General features: G+C 38.7%; 1 protein-coding gene across 1 annotated transcript in view; it reads right to left on the reverse strand.

Annotated features, from left to right (window-relative positions):
- Nucleotides 1-18,110, reverse strand: part of LOC115583391 (calcium-dependent secretion activator 1-like) — a 243,925-nt gene that overhangs the window by 8,678 nt on the left and 217,137 nt on the right. Inside the window, exons 15-22 of the mRNA XM_030420176.1 lie at nt 17,304-17,405; nt 17,152-17,215; nt 16,863-16,986; nt 11,918-11,986; nt 11,032-11,064; nt 7,563-7,669; nt 5,814-5,822; nt 2,656-2,816 (exon numbers count right to left, since the gene is read on the reverse strand). Of these exons, the coding sequence (XP_030276036.1) occupies nt 2,656-2,816; nt 5,814-5,822; nt 7,563-7,669; nt 11,032-11,064; nt 11,918-11,986; nt 16,863-16,986; nt 17,152-17,215; nt 17,304-17,405 (669 nt within the window). The remainder of the gene's footprint in view (nt 1-2,655; nt 2,817-5,813; nt 5,823-7,562; nt 7,670-11,031; nt 11,065-11,917; nt 11,987-16,862; nt 16,987-17,151; nt 17,216-17,303; nt 17,406-18,110) is intronic.

The raw sequence follows: 18,110 nt of genomic DNA on the forward strand, positions 1-18,110 counted from the left end.
TCAGAGGAGAGGAATACAATCTATAAACTAATCATGAAGTCAGGATCTATTATTGGCGTGACTCCTGAGTCACTTGATGTGGTCCTGGAACAGAGAGTGGGTAGGAAGGTCAAGAGCATCAAGCAAAATGGGGATCATCCAATGTGTGTTGTAAGTGAGCTGGAGAGCTCTTAGTGGCAGGCTTGCTAGGCTAAGATGCTCCGATGAGAGACTCAGAGAGTCTTTTGTACTGGCTGCAGTGAAGTATTTTAATGATGTGATGACGATGTTGTTGATGACTTTAACTGTGAATATTCTAAGTCCTGTGGATGATTCCAGCCAGGAATACATGTTAGAGTGCAGTCGTCTAGATGTTTACTATTTATTATTTATGGTGCCGTGCTCTACATTTATTTTGTACTGCCTTGGGATGTGTATGTTCTATTTTGTTTCCCTACTTGTTGTTGTCTTACATGTATGGTGACACTCAGTTTCCCGCGTGAGGGATTAATAAATTATTTCACATGAAATGGTATTGTATCGTGCATTCAGTTATGATGGATGCAGCTGTGATCATGTGTTATCAAACAGAAATATAGAACACAGGAGCACATTAAAGGATAATGCCGTAGAGCTCAATTGCTGTCCAAAATACAGACAGTGAGTCACACTGTTTCAGTGGGTGACATGTTCCTTCATTACCATGAGCACACACACTGTAGTTCATTTTGACTGAATCCCACACTCACTGTCCTGCTACTTGTCCCTACTGAGAATAATCCACAACAAGTATTTACACTCCTTCATCCAGTTTCATAAAACACACATTCAGTAGGAACAAATGGGCTCAGTGGACAGTTGAACAGTCAGAATGTATAACTGGAATAAGACATAGTTGTTTTTTGTCTTTTCATGAGATTTGATGACAGTAAGAAAAGACAGAAAACACCAGCCTTGTTTTTTTTTGTTTGAACAACTTCCTATGATAAAAAAGGGTTCTTTGTCCATATCTTACACCACAGATTCCAGCTGAATGAATAAACCACATTTTAAGCACACAAGGAATTGTACACTTACATCTCGTTAAAATATCCATTGTATTATTGCCAGCAATATACAATTTCCTTTCAACTGTTAATTACGGACTTGGGTATTTACTTCCATCGACGTGCAGCTCAATTGCCATTTTCCCACAATTTCACATAGCCTACTGTATATATGATGTATAGAGCAAATGAGAAGGTGACCAATTTGATGACACAAGTGAGCTAACGAGCTATTTGCACTCCTCTGCAGCTGAATGAGTGGACCACGCTCTGCCTTCTCCTTGACTCCCGACTCACAAACTGAAAAGGGGAAGCATTCACCGGGGACAATTAGCGCCCTGCAGATTGAGCTTGCATTGTGAACAGTGGAGTGTTGACTTTATAGGACCACGGACAGCTCTGCAGTGTTTCTGCAGGCAACTACACGCAGTTCATTAGAGAGATGGCTGGCCTGCAGCAACCAGCATCAAGACCTGACTGTTATCTTCAGTCAGACACACACACACACAGTTTAGTATGTAAACCGCTCGAGGCCAAAATTAGACGTCTCACATTGACAGGAATAATTTGGGACATCTGGGAGATTGGAGTGCACAGACAAGTTTTAGAGATGATTATAAATTTTTTTTTTCATCAGTCAACAAATATCCTAAAAACAGAAGGTTTTATAAACATCTCCCTCCTACGAAAATTAGAAAACTTTGAACTTTGATCAGACTTTGACTGATACATTGTTTCTCTCCAATCATGGCACAAAATCAAAACTAATTCTGACATGCGAAAGTCATGAATGAATAACATCCAACTTTCCAAAATGAGTAAAGCAGGATTGGATGAGTTAGTGAAACCTATCACATGGCAGTGTTTTGATATTAAAAGTTGAAGGGAAGGAAAATATGTTTTCTCCAGCAGAAACGTAGGTGATACTTTGGTAAACTATCTGGATACAGAAAGCTGATGTATACTGATAATTCTGCAGAGAATCTGTGCCAAAAAAGACTGTACCATAATGTTGGTACCAGTGTTTAAATTACTCCAAAAAGGAGACATGCTGTGTTATTAAAAAGTCTAAAGACATATTGCTAACATGCTGAACACAGGGAATATAATGCTAAAAAAATCTATTCATGTGGGTGTAAATATCGGTCAACGCAATTGCGTACTATTCTGTGTATCCTATTCTGTGAAATCAGTCACCAGCAACACACACACACACACACACACACACACACACACACACACACACACACACTTAACACCATAAGTATTTTTGTAGCTAGCTACAATGTAATATATATAATATTCAGAATCGGTAAAAAAGTTATTTGTGTTAAAACCTGTAAAACATTCAAAAATCTGCAAATAAAGTGAGCTGAAAATGTTCAACTTTGATGTTTTACTTTTGTAAACTACACTTATAGCCCATTTTGCCTAATGCATGTGTTGACCTTTTTTTATTACGATGTGCACTCCAAGATTATGTCGAACTTTATGTTCCGAATTTCCATTCCATTTTACTCTTCATCAGGCCTACATCCACCTCTGGTCATTTCCTCACTGATGAAGGCATGTTCAGCTACTTTCCTCATGCTGACTGTTATGACTGAATATTTTTTAAATGGCTATTCACTCACAGTCCACTCTTAGAAAATCGTTGAGCAGCTGGAAGAGGGGGAAACTGTCCCAGCTGTCGGGTGGCTGAACTTCAAGAGCTGCATCCATGTCTGCTGAGTAGAGACACAGGAAGGTCTCAGCATGCTCCACCATCAGGTCTGACCACCACGCAAAGGCCTTCAGATGGAGTACAGGAGAGCCAGAGAGAAAAGACAGAATACAGGGAGTGGAAAAAAATCAAGAGGTTGAGAGGGAAAGAAAGGAGACGAATAAGATAGAGAGGGTAGGTGTTAGTGTTCCCCAATGGTCATATCCTTAAGAATCTATAAAACAGTCTGAATCATATTTACTGTAAAGGCTGTAAAGGCTCTCGACTATCACTCTTGCCATTCTACATATGAAATCAAGTTGTTGCTATAATGACTTCACTGCGTGCTCTCCAGGGAAGGATTCTTCACAACTCACAGCAGGAAAAACAGAGCTTGGACACGCTCTTCTGTTGGCCCACAGAGGAAACAGCAGCAGCTCCTTGACATGCATGGCAGGGAACTACTTAAACACTCACCTACAGCTCCTTGAGTGAGTCAATCAGAAGAAAGGAGCTAGCGAGCTCTGCTATGCTCATATCTCCCCATAAAATAGACACAGTGGAGTGACTGTTAGGGACTAGGCTTCTCTCATGCACATCAAAAACACTCACTTTCCTCCATGCACCCCCCTCTTGCCAGGCCTCTTAAGAGGGACCCCTGAGGATCCATGGTGTTTGCTCATTCACATCAAGCTGTCAACACTGTAATGTGAATGTACCCATGGGCTTATGTAGTGGTGGTGGTAGGGGGGGGGCTGGTGTCGGGAAGGGGGGGCATGCATTTGCCATGGGAGCTCTTTGGGTAGTTGGTGTTGTATAGTTGGCAAGAAGATAAATTCAGTCAGTGCCACTCATTTAATTGTCACTATTACATTTGAGACTTGAACACTTGCAATGGTGTTTCTATTAAAGACACAGAGATAAGCCAGAAATATATTTTCTTTTAAATTGCATCAGCAGTAAGTTTTATAAAAAACATGTCTAGAAAGAACTCTTCTTTCAGTAGCCTCCTGTCAGTGCAAAATTCTTCCCAAAGATTTAGAATTGTATCTTGTTTCATAAGTTGCGTCTCCCTGTATTGCCCCAAGAAAAGATGGCTACCCCAAATTAAAGCTTCTTTTCACACCCAATAAGTGCTCTGTGCCGCTACAAAACTGTGAAAAAAACGTTGTTAAAAATCCAAAGCCGTTGCACCTAGGCTGCATACCAAAATTCGGATGTGAACATGAGAAAAATGTGTGTGGATACTGCTCTCGTGGTGATAATTATATGTTGCTTTTAATGCTTCTTAAGAGAAGAATAAAAAGTATTGGGTTCACTCAATCTTGTTGAGATGATGCGTTTCAGCAACTTGTGGAAAAAATGTAAAATGTGCTTTTTATGTTTCTGGGGGAATTCAGTCTTGGTTTTATATGAGTGAAACACTCTAAATGCTTCTTTTGCTGTTTCAGGTAGCATCTACCTGCGGTGAAGCCAGCAGATAGTACTAAATAAGACGAAGAGGAAGTGAGCTGAGAAATGATGACAAACAAAAGTCTCAAATGCTTAAGTATTACGGGTAGAGACTATGGAAGCCCAAATAACTTTTCTGCCATATGCTAAACTTGAGCAAACCTTTAGAGGTATGAATAAGGCAGCTATCGCCTATTCTTTGTCACTTTGGTTGGAGACGCCCCTTATGATACTCCCTATTTTACTGCTTCTGTACAGCAGGAGGAATCATTTTTATGGCGGCATAAGACAAGAGCTTCATGGTGTGTTCCCACAGAAAGAAAAGGGAATTTTACGCTCATTGAAAACATCATGACGATCACCTGCTCAGAGCCATTCAGCTCTGGAGGAGGGAGTTGGGTGCAGCCAGACCCCCTGGAGGAATAAATACAGGGAGTCACATCAGATTCTGCTCTGATTCTTAGCCGTTTACCAATGGGAGTAGAGCTCAGAGATTATTTTTAAAAACTTTTGGGATTAAAACATGAATTCATTTTCAAACCTGACTGCAGCAGTGATCTGCAGAGGTGACCTTCATGGACAGGTGTGTATGTTCTGTAATGCTGGAGGGAAAATGTACTTTGTCTCATAATAGAAACACTTCAATTAAAAGAAGAGGGGAAAATAAATTACAGGAGTCTGGTATGCACTGAGTACATTGAGACACTCAACTGAATTCAAACACCAGACACACACCCTCACTGCTTGACATTGCTTGCTAACTACTGGCTATTTGGGGCAAATAAACACTTGTGCAAGTGACATATATAAACACAAATTATCCCACGGTCAGACTCACCAATAGTAACACAAGGCGAAAATTGACTTCACAGTCAGTGGGAATACACCATCTGGGTATAAGAATGTCTTTAAAAGTGTGAAACCTAAACCTGCTGCAATCATCATTTTCAACTGTTAGAGGCTAATGCTAATTAGGCTAGTTCACCAATGGGGTGATAATAATCTGAGCAGCACTGTAATTCATTTTATTGAAATGCAGGGTGAGTGATGTTATATATGAACATTCAAAGCATGCCTCGCATTTCCTCCATTGTGTGTGCTGAAGGATCCAATGGAGAGGAATGGGTTCCTTTAAGGAAAGGAAAGGCAACAGCACCTTCCCCAGGCTTACTTACTTGAAAAAAATAAAAAATAAAAAATAATGATAGATGACTAAACACAGGTAACAGGTTAGCATTTTGATGATTTGGGGTAAACTCCCAGAAAATAAAGTACAGAGTTGTTTTCTTTAAGACAAAAAGTTTCACCTTCAGCAGCATTAAAACTCACAACTCTGCATTTTGTTTCCTCAGAGTCAAGGGTAATGAGTTCAACAAGTAAAACACATTGTTAAAGTGCTTGTCTTTCTTCTTGATCACCATTGGCAAAACTGTTGCTAGCTTAGAAGCTAACAAACACTGCCACAAGCACTTGATTAGCAGTGACCACAAGCTGAAAGGGGTTCTTGGTCATTGTTGAGCAGGGAAACTTTACTGATCCTTTACAACAATAGCTGTATCACTAAGTGCATGCACAGGACTTAAAGTAAGGGTAGGGTAGGAGATGGGGTATATGGCACTAAGACAATCACATACCTCTTTTCCCTGTTCAAACATTTCCCCGCAAACCAAATAAATCATTGAAATAAAAAGCAGAGAGGGAATAAGTCAACTTTGCTTTCATTAAATAACCAAGTGACAAAAATAATGTTATTTCAATGAAATAGCATTCAGAGTAAAAAGGCAGAAAGATTGGGTAGATTGCAGAATTTTTAAATCACAGAACACAGCTTCAAAACTATTGAGAAATTCATGTTTTCTTCATTAGTGCTTCTCCTTTTCCCCTTCTTTGTGATTGTTTATGTCAATATCTTTTCAGCTCATTGTTTGTCAGATAAACAGAGAAGCTACTCTGCTGTGATATAAGGATAGACCTGATTGATAATTCTCCATTGCTACTATACACTTGCCTACACTTCAGAGTGTTTACTTTGTGTCAGGAATGGCCCACTGTGCAGGTAATACACAGTATGATGATTTAAAGTAGCATGTGGCCACTGGTTCAGGTCTTGTATTTACCATCTGAATGAACACAAAACTTTGAGGCCCCCTCTCAGGAGGAATATAAAATAACTTGCTCAATTTACCCTCTGAAACTTATCTTGAGATCCCCTGTAGATATTCTGATGCTTTTAAAAACTGTACTGCAGACAAAGGTAAACTATTCAAACTATACAACTATTAGATGGAAGGTAGACCAATGACATTTCTGAAATCAATCAATATCTCAAACATAAACTCTGTGACTGATAGATATAATTTAACAAATTGGGAAACAGAAACTGAAAACACTCCCTATGGCACACACACAATACTCCATACTAAATGGATTTGGGCATATCTACACAGGTTTCCAACCAAATTAAAATGTAGCAAATTTGCAACAAGATTCTCTCATTACAGTGAACAGGCTGAAAAGGAGAACTTCTTTGAGACTTTGCACGGCAACGCCTACATCACCTTCAACTCATCAACAAATGTCACAGGACTGGCTGTGGCCTGTGGCTTTAGGTTTAATTTCATGGAATTTAACTCATATTAGGATAATTGTGTTTACCATGCTCAAAGGACAGCCATCTTCCTCTGTCAAATGCTGGGATAGTGCTATGCTGCTGAGTCCCAGGTTGCACGTCTTATTTGACAAATTGTTATGAGTTCAATGAAAGCCCATTGATCAGCGTCGGAAAAAATTATGGATAGAGAAAATCGGGAGGGGCATTGGGCATTTCACTTTCAAGAGAAACGTGTCCAAGATGTGCATTGATATTTGAGAATTAATTTATGCCCTACAATATTGTGAAACACTATCAAACAGTAATGTTAGCAAGGAAGTGGTTGGATTCTTGGGTTAGCTGTTGTAAACAGAAACTCAGGGATTGTTAAGTATGTTGTTTTTCCTTCAAATATGGCCAGATGTCCCTCAGAATCTTCACTATCCATTGTCTCTTCAGTTGCAATATGTTGCTGTTACCATCTGATTCGTACACTAGACGGGGGACGAACAGTCAGTTTGTGGGAAATATCCAGAATGCACCCCCCAGTTTCACAGTGGTAAACTGGTGCTCATGACCAATAACAATGCATGTAGCAACCCTGATGTGGGTGTCCCTGGACACATTATAAAGTCTGACAGTCCCCATAATACTGTGCTGATTCCATGTGAGATAAATACCATAAACTGATGGAATAAAAAAATATGATATAATATGATTTCATTAAAGTTATGTTAGACAGTAATCAGGTTATCAATAGAACTGATGCACGCACGTATTCCGGCACACTGACCTCAGCATGGTGTTCCTCATTCTGCTGAAGTACCTCAATCACCAGCTCAGCAAGGCGAATGGTGTCCTCCAGTTTTTTGGCTGGGGTAACCAAGCGTCCTACATTCTCTGGAGCACAAAGGTCAAATGGTCAATGTCCACAGCCTCTGAGTCTGATCAGTATCCATGCCAAACAATGGCTTTTTTACTATTGTATACATGCAACCACACGTGCATAGGAACATCCCTGGTCTGAGATATTTAAGTGTGTCTTTTTTGATGTTCTTGGATTGTACAAAAGTAAACAACATGCATTGTATCCTCACTATACCCAAACACTAAAGGATTAAATCACTCACAAATTGTGGAAATACCTGTTGCCTCAAAAGTGATCCTTAGTCCAGTCTATAGCCTCAGCCTAAACCACTGGGACAATCTCATGGTCATATTAAAATAACAAGCATGAAATATCAACTTGTTATAATTAGGGCTAGGCATCAGACTACAATACCTCTTGACAAAAGCCTTGATTGAGTTTGTAGAATCAGGTATAGAAGCCTTTTAGTTAAGGTCAACTGACTGATTTAAACATAGCCAGCATAAAGCAGAATTGTTTTAATTCTATACCATGTTTTTTGAAGCAGAGTTCAACACATATTTTACCCAGCCCTAGTTATACAGTTATACTGTAATTCAAGGATTGCTACATTTTGTTAAAGCACATTTGAGATCAACTCTATCCCATGCAGTGCGAAAGACCTCCTTATGGCTGTAAGTGCTGATGGCCTGTGGTATGTAGTGAATGGGTTCAATCTCTGTCAATGCGCAAGGACAGTAATCTAGAGAAAACATGGACATGATGAGGGATGTAAAGAGCATGTACATTGAACACTCATCATGCAGTAATGTGGTGGTTTATAGCACCTGATTTATTTTACGAGTTGGTTGTTTTAAGTGGTACTAAAGAGGATTCTAACTCGACTTGTCTTAAGAGTAATTAAACCATGGTCTGGATAAATATGTGATTCTCACTGGCTGCAGGGTGTCAATTAACTCCTGGTATATGGACACATGAAACTACAAAGTTGTTCCAGTGGAATCAAAATAATGTTGTGTAGGCTGTATCTTATCTGATGTCTTGTTTACAACACTGAGTGTAGTCCTTCAATGCATCATCATCTGAACAACAGTATGACACCTATCAAAGTCTAGCTACAGGAGGTACCCTACACTCCTGAACACAAGCAATCATCTCACAACCCATTAGCTACTCAACTTGCTCCTTCAGGCTGCGGTGGTGATACTGATTTGATGACAATGACATGGCTGGCCAGCTAGCTAGTCTTGCTACTATGCTATACATAGGGCCATACTGTTTGTCGACTGTACACAGAGTTATTCATTTTGAGTCTTGCCTGCATAACGTTACCTTTTTGGCTAATAGCTAGTTCGTAGGGTTCTATGAGCTGAGCAGACTAGTATTACACACAACCCTCATGCTGGTTTGAGTGTGAGGTAGAGTTTAGGATTAAGCCCACTATGTAAGCCAAGTTGGAGAGTATAGTTACTCTGGGGATTCTGAGATGAATAAAAAACATCTGTTCTTCCATTTTTTCACAACTGCTATCTCTTTCCTTGCCTAAATCAGAGTATTTCCAATAGTGTGTCTTTTGTCATTTCCCCCCAAAAAACATTAACTCTATAAATTAATCTGGATTTTTTTTGATTATCTGTGTCCATATTTTGCTCTCTTTTGTTTATCTTTAACCATTGCTTTGAAAAATATTATGATATGGATATGAATTTAGAACCGTAAACCTATGCACCTTTTGACCTTAAAGCGTAACTCCTCGGTATTGGTCAATATGCTAGATGGCTGGAGCAGTTTAAAGGGTCAAGGGATGGAAAAGGTTGAAATGTTGGATTAGGTGACAGTATATGTCTTAATGACACCAAAGAGTGTGTCAGTATCATCATCCTGCTGTACAGGGACACACACACCTTAAATGGGTTGAATTTGCCATGCGAGAGTCATGACTCATGGGCAGTACGACCATATGTGACAGAAAGCTTGATTCCTTTTTAAATTACTCAGTGGTGTTGAGTCCATCTCCTGGCAGAGCTCTTGTGGCTCAGTGATGTTGTGGAGAGCACAGCAGGGTGATGGGTGATTGTCTGCTGGAGCTTAAGTCATGTTAACATGGCTGAGAGCTTCCACAGAATGGGACGTCTGTACTGTTTCAAAGGCGGATTTGTTGAGACCCAACATCTGTCAAGTCAGAGCTACTATGTCAGAGTTTGAAAGAGCACTTTTGGAAACAAAGGAGCATTTTTTTTTTTTTTTATAAAGTTATATTTTCTATAACCTCTTCTTTTTATAATGGACTCCAGTTTTTTGAGACAGCACCCCTCATGGTAATAACCCAGGCTTTGGTGCTGATGGTTATAATGAATGAACGCTTCAGTGGAATATTTTACATTTTATATACAGTATGTACATACAGTATAGAATTATCTGTAATGTTGGACATTTGAGGGTTGTCTTTAACCAAAATTGTCCTAACATGTTACCAAGTTTAGTTTTCAGTGGATTTAGAGCTGGCTCACTGCTGTTTGCAAAAGAGTTAACATCCTGGATTTCTGCTTTAAGGTGGATAGAAACCACAGTCTGATCTCAAGTCACCTTGAGATGAAATGCAATTTTTCAAATGCCACTTTGTGAAGGATATCAAGAGAGAGACTGTGGCACATGCAGCCTGTGGACACTGAGATGAATGAGCGATGATTTTCACAAAGGTTGTTTAGCTTTTCTCACAAACCTTTGTCATCAGTAATACTATTCAGTAATAACAAGGATTTTACACATGTAGCTTTTAAACACATGGTCTTTTCTATGCCGTTCTAAAAGAGAAAGCAATTTCTCGGATTTAAATACTTTTTATGCCACCTGCATGCAAACAGTGTATTCTTCCATGCTTTTATGCTTGCACTCAGAAGGAGTGATTTTCACTGGTAATGTGTGAACCATCTTAAAAATTGCTCTCTCCTTTCATAAATCAACTCATTCCTGCTGTCCTGTTGTGGTTGGCCAATGTTACATTAGTTACAATTCATTGAAAGCATGGGTATAATTTGGTAAAAGACCCAATTTCATGATGTATTTTACATTATTGTGAGAATGCAGTTCATTCAAATCATTGCAAATCTTATTCTTTTAATTCAGTTTGTGTTGGGAAATGATTCATCTCAGCACAGTTTCTACATTCCAACAATTCAGAGCAGTGAAAAACAGCGGCGGGTGGGGGGGGATTTCACTAATGGCATCAAAACATTCCTGAAACATATTCTGTCACGCTTATATGCCTTTGCTATGCACTGAACAAGTATCAGGAAGGTTGTGACAGGGTCCATGGTGGTATGGTAAGTAGACTGCTTGTTTTCTGGTCAGGAACGAGCTAACAGTAGAGGTTAGACATACAGTACAACGTCACCTTGATCCTCCAGGTTTTTCTGTGATTTCTCCACTAAGTTAAAGAATCACATTAAAAAAAGAGCAAGTTGCAATGATAGAGAGAAAGTGGACAAAGGTGGGAAAATATCAGGTAGAGGATGAGAGAGAGAAGAGATCATTCAGTACAGGTAGTATAAGCAGAGGTAATGGAAGACAGGAGTCATAAATAAAGATAAAGGTTAGATTGATTACTAAAAATCAGCACATTGGATATAAACCTGCAGATTCTCAGCCAAAGGCTGTTCTTTAATTGCATTTTGTTGCAAGAAAAATGCATTCAAGAAAAACACAAAGCACAGAGTGTCACTTTGACCTGAAATCTAGTAAGGGAAATCCTGAAAAAAATATTAAAATCTGTTAGAATTCTTATTATATTTGCCAAAAGTATCAGACTTCGTGGTGATGATTCAATAATTCTAACAGAGACGCATGTTCACAATAGGAATGTGTGACTTCCAAATATGTTTCACTCGAAGCACTGAGCAGTGGCTGAGATGCTAATAAATGCATATTGTGGTTGGCTATTCGGATGTACCATGAGCATAAACACTTGAGAGGATTTACACACAAGCAAAGTAAAAATGCATTCAAGTTGCAGACAGACAAAGTGCTGGTGGTTTGGGCAAGACTTAAAACAATCTCACCGAAAGATTCAAATGTATTTGAGTGGCTAAGAGACAAACTGAGCTTCGACAATATCAAGAAAGAGGAACAAGACTATACAGACAAAAACAACGGTATAACCAAAGGACATCTGAACAAAAAACTTGAGGTCAGTCATAGCTGGCGTGCATACTGGCTGTAAGAGGAAAACAAAAGGGTGCAGAAGTGGGAGGGTGATGCTGGGGAATGAGGAAGGTACTCACGAATGGTTAAATCCATCACTTGAGACGCCAAGCAGAAGACAGGATGCTCATACATCTCTCTCTTTTTCCCTACAGAGAAAGAGGGAGGATACCGAGGCATGCGAGAGGCCAGGGTCAGAGAGGACGCGTACAGAGTTTACAGGGTTTGACCAATATGCGGTTTCAGACGCCCATACCTGCATTGTTTTTGCTGCAATTTCATAACTTACAATTTGAGGTCATAAAACGTATACGAGTGTATTAGGTATTCAGTAAATTGAAATCTTAAAAGCTGAATAGGTGCAATATGCATCATTTTGATATTTCAAGATATTATTAGCAAATTGATAAGAATTATGTAGTGTCGTTACAAAATGATTGTATAGTAGGCTCTTTGTCCCACCAGTGGTTTCTTCAGTTGAACTATAGAGGATATCATCGTTCCATGGACCTCTCACTCCTCCCGTTACTGCATTGCTTTATTATATATTGCAAAAATGAATTTTCAAAGTATTTAAAAAAAAACATTTATAAAACAGAAAGAGGACTGAACGTGAACAGTAACAGAGACATTTTGCACTATCCCTGTTATACAAATGTCAACATGCTATTCTGATCATACATTTAAAATAATTAATTTGAAATATTAAATCTCATTGTGACATACTTTCTCAGTTCATTATTTCACATCCCTAAACATAAATGCAATGATGTGTTCCCGATCCTCTGTTTCTTACATGTAAATTGACTTTTTTTTAATTGGATATTGAATATTTTCAGGAAGTAGTTTAGCTGAGTTTACAATTCTTATAGCTCATTTGAAAAATATCCAAATCTCTAGCACATAAAATAAAACAAATCTAAATTGCATTTTGATTATTTTTTTACTGAACATCCTTTTGAGCCCCCCTTTGGAGCTGTAAATGTCTCAGCATTAGATACAATGCCATGTAGAAAACTGATACAAGTTAATAAATAACCTGATGTATCAGAATGAATTAAGTAATGCTATCGTAATAATTTAATTAATTAAAACGCTACACTGAGTGCACAGAATGCACCATGGGAGACTTACAAAAATGTTCTCAAACTACATCATATCCTCTGATCTCATATTTGAATTGGATGATGCTGACTGACCCATATTATTGGTTTCCATTGAAAAGCTAAAGTCAGCAAAACAACATATGAGTGTAAACTCAGAGTTTACAGTCTTCAGTTGACTGAGTGAGGAAGATGACATCACTCCTGTTACTATGGCATAGGTACCAGGGTAAAAGACTGTATCCATGCGTGTGTGTACGGGGTTCAAAGATTACCGGCTGTCTACTCTGGATTAACCATTCGTTCTGCAAAGCAGAGGTAAAAATCTGTTTTTTTTCCCATAGGTCAAAAAGCACACCAGTATGAAGGACAGGGGTTCGGGGGATAATCAACAATCACAACTGAGATACTAAGGTTCATCCTCCTTAGTGTCTTCAGGGAGGTGAGGTTTCTTTACAGACATCTTCTTAAATTGACTATTTCAAGTAGAACAATAACATCTTGGGAAATGTGAATGTTTACTGCAGGTCTTGCACTATTTTGATTTGATCAACAGGAGTTTATTCTATAACTGACATGTAGGACAGGTAACAGTTAAGAGAAAGGTGGACTCAGAGTGCATAAGAGGAAGCCAATGAAAATAAATTCAACCCTGGTACTTATTTTTCATTCTTTGTATTTCTATATTTTTAGGGATTAACCTGTGACTGAAATCTCATATGAATGTGATGAAACACATGTTTGGTAGTGTGTCATGTGTACCTTGTGTATGACAGTGATGTCAACCAGAGAGCAGTGCTACCAGTTTAACCTCTGTGTTCCTAATACAGAGATGATGGGAAATGTCTTGTACATGTTTAGCCTAGCTTAGCACCAGTGTTGTTTTCGCCAACTGACGATGACGAAAATATTCTGTTGACACCATCTTTTTTTCATGACGATAACAAGACGGTGTGTGATAAACATGGCTCTTTGATGACTAAAATATGACGAGATGTGTGTGAGTTTTCGTTGACGAGACGAGAATGGACGTAAATGTTAGAGGGTGACCTGTCAGACGTTCAAAATGCGTGACATTTCTGCTGTCTTCGTTGTCCGCTTGTTGTTGTAGCGGCAAGCTAGGAACAGTCACTACTTTCAAAATAAAAGCCCCCCGCTAAGAACCCAGTTCTAAACTCCAATGGGGTGCAATGTAAAGCTCTTATTTTGAAGACAAATTCTTTGTCACTGTTCACTGCCCAACTTCGAGCTTCACCTCACGTCACATGTTTACGCCTACCCCAGATATATGGACGTAATTTAAATATAATCCATAAGTAATGGAAAGTGCTGCTGGACAGACAACTTTTATCTCCATATTTCAACTTTTCAACTTTTTTTCCAACATATTTCAAATGTTTTTTTCATGAATTGATGCCCTACTTCATCATACAAGAGTGTCACACATAAGTTGTGAAAATAGCAGATCTACAAGTTCAACACATTGCAACACATTGTGAGCTTGTATATCTTATGTACTTATTGACCTAAATTAATTTGTTAAAAGACTATACTTCTTCTTTTGTTTTTTTAACTAAAACTGACTAAAACTAGACTAAAACCTGTTTGAGTTTTCGTCGACTAGAACTGGACTAAAACTATCACATATAGAAATGACTAAAATTTGACTAAAACTAAAAAGCATTTTAGTCCAAAAGACTAAGACTAAGACTAAATCTAAAATGGCTGCCAAAAACAACACTGCTTAGCACAGAGATAGCAAGCAGAGTGAAAACAGCCAATAGTAGTCAATAGTCAATATAAGGGTTAAAGGGCCATTATCTGGTTGTAGAATAAATTCAAACTAAAAATGTTAATATTTACAATATTAATGATGAAAAATTACAAACTTTTTTCCATCAGTTAATAAACAAGCTGTTCTTAGAGGAAAATAAGGTTTTAGAACACTGTCTGAAGCTAGAAAGGTGACAGGGTCTGCCACATATAAACAAAGTAAAACAGTATGGATTGTTTTGTCCTTTAAGGTCAGTGATTATTTAGTTTCTTTGTACATAAAAAAAAATAAGTCAGTGATCAGTTACATTTTTCTGATTGAAAACGTTTCCCCAAAACTGTAGAGTGTGCCTTTAAGAACAGTTAGCCTTCAACCTAATTTTTAAACAAATAGCCAATAGTTAACGTGACCATATACAGCATCTCAAAAGAAAGGTCCTCATAATGAGGTGACTGGGTTTAAGCTTTGCCCTGCAAATAAAAGCAAGATGACTCCTTCGTGGATTTGTGTGGCTTACAACTTAATGGGACACTTGACTGAAAAACACACAGCTTTGAGCTTTGGAGGTGTTGATAACTTTATTTTTCCACTGTCACATTGGCTTTTTGCTAAGTTGGGCTAAAACACATCACCGACCTCTCTCTGTAGTGGACACACAGGGAAGAAACTGATGTCAATTTTTTTATCTTACTCTGGCTGAGCCAGCAAATAGGCACACTTCCCAAATGTTGCTGTTACTTTAAATTTTAGAGTCTTAGATACAGTAGGTTCAGTGACAGTTAAATCTGAAGAGCTATCACATTTATGTTAACATAAACAACATTGCTCTACAGTAGGTAAGAGATTTTGGATGAAATGTTTCAGAGGTCTGCAGAAAACGAATGATGCCTACTAAAGAAAACCTTGACCATGCAACAGGAAAAAGAACACTGAACTGCCCCATGGGACAGTCCCATCATGTCTTGTTTATTGGCCTTCCTGTTTTCAAACATTGGCTGATGAAAAGCAGCAAAAGCCAATAGACAAGGAAAAGAGAGGAGTGAGCATGGCAAACCTACAGAGAGCAGGAAAGAGTAAGGAAGAACGAGTGAAAGAGGAGCATCAGTTCAGCTACCAGGCAGGCCAAAGTGGGAGACAGAGGCAGTAGGACTTGGCTGAAAAGGAAGCTGAGGCATGGTGGACGTCAGCATAAACACTGAATTGAATGCATTTTTACTTACTGTACATTTGCTACTAAAATGGGTGCAAGATAAGGCAAATAATAAAAAAAATAAAAAATAAAAAAGCAACTATTATGCCATTAATCACATGATGAAAGTAGATTACAGAGGCTTTTTTCTGCAGCTGTGAAGAAAAAAATTAAAAGTTAGATGTTGTTTTTAAATGTATAACTGCAATAAAATCATTATATTTCTGTACAGCTTATCCATTCTAAGGATTCCAGTTGACAAAGAAATCTGTGGCAGCTAGCTTTATAGGGTCATTTCATGCCTACTCACCTAGGGCCTCCTATCTCATGAACTGGGAAAACTTCTGGAATTTGGGCAAGTTGGCATGAAATGACCGAGATGTTAATCCCAAAGCTTCCAAAGGAAACCAGGGACTATGGTAAAAGTTTTCATTCCAACGGTTTGAAGACAATGATGTATACACATTTTGGTGAAAAAAAAACAACACTTTCTTTATTTAATGATTTAGCAGTGTATAAAAATGATTTTCTTTTTTAATAATATCCTTGCTTGGTCAAATTTGGAAAACATGATTTCTACTATTGACCGAGTATCCAATAATGTATTACAAGCTCTCCAATAATAACAACTTCATATAACCAAATTTGTCAAGGTCTGCCCCACTGAGCACAGAAATCCTTTTTACTGTTTAAGCTGCTAATTATGATGGATCGCTGCCAATCTTAATTTCACCGCGTTATATTATGCAGTGACAATAAAGGATCTATCTATCAGCACTTCATTTAGAATCTCACATCTGAATCCTTGTGTGACAGGAAAATCTCTCAGTTACTCTCACTAACTCAGCAGGTTCAGCTGTATCAAGCTGCATCAGGACAGCTGTATCAAGACAGAACACTTATGCTGTGCTTTGACTGCAAGAGTAACTCAAAAGAGCAGTGATGAAGCAGTAACTCACCTTCCAGTTTGGCGTACTCTGACAGGCGTTGGTAGTTGACTAGAGCTGCCTGCTCCAGACACTTACGAATCACGGCCTTAACTTCCTCTTGTGGAACTGGAGTAACAATATCTTTCATCAGAACCTAAACCAGTAAGACAAAGAAACTGTATTTTCAATGTACAGCAAAACTTATCATGACAAGACCAATGATGGGAAATGTAATGTGTCTTCTGAACTCACAAGCACTCCAGTGTGGAGGCATGAAAAAATCCTTGTATTCATCTGTCCATCAGTAAAAATGACTTACCCTTTCAAGCAAAGACAGAGTTGCTTTCAGTGCTCCCTCTGGCCGACCAAATGGAAAGCAGTACCTGTGGAAGCAACAGACTGGATTGTCGATTGAGCCCTTAGTAGTCCAGTTTAGCATGAGTTCAAAAAATGGTTATACATGTTTCCTGCCTGAAGTGTGTAATCTGGTTTTCCAGGAGCACCCGTAGCCTCTCTTTGATCTCCTCAAAGCGTTCCTTCTCCTCCACGGTCACTGTGCCAATACCATCCGGCCTGAAAGACAACAGCATTTACAAGCAATTAAAAGGTACGCGTTTTAATGATGGGAAATTAAGTAGAGAACCAACTGACATTACAGACACATTCAGACCTTGTGCTGGAATTTTCAAGTACAGTACACTTCTGGGGAAACAACAGATTATGGTTGGACACAAGATCTAAAAGTGACTCAGAGCTCAACAGCCAGATCTGATCACCATGGAGTTAGGGTTAGTTCTAATCCAGGACCTGTTTATCCTTTCCTAGAACGTCAGTCTGTGGGGCTATCAAGACAACTTACACATGATCAGAAATCACTTTGATTAATCAAATAAACATACCGATAGGCTACATCTTTTTCGTGTTGTAGTGATGCCATCAACGGGTGGAATCTGACACTAAGCTAAAAAATCGAAACCTATGCTGTAGGCATCGTTGACAAGGCCAGTGAAATGAGAGGGGAAGAGCCAGACTTTCTGGAGGAATAAACACCCGCAGTCATACCAGATTGTCCAGATTCCTCATTCTCATCGGGTGTCGGGTGTGTAAGGTTGACTGCTGACTACAGCTAGAGGGAAAATGTATTTTCTACTTCATGAACATAACAATACAAAGAGGCAGAGAGAGAACAGAGAAAGTGTTGAGTTTAGTGACAGGTTGATCTGAATTCAAACACACTCTGTGTCCATGCCGTTGCCTGTTAGTGTACAGCTAATGTAC

Source organism: Sparus aurata, chromosome 6 (genome assembly GCF_900880675.1).
Source record: "Sparus aurata chromosome 6, fSpaAur1.1, whole genome shotgun sequence".
Taxonomy (NCBI): Eukaryota; Metazoa; Chordata; class Actinopteri; order Spariformes; family Sparidae; genus Sparus; species Sparus aurata.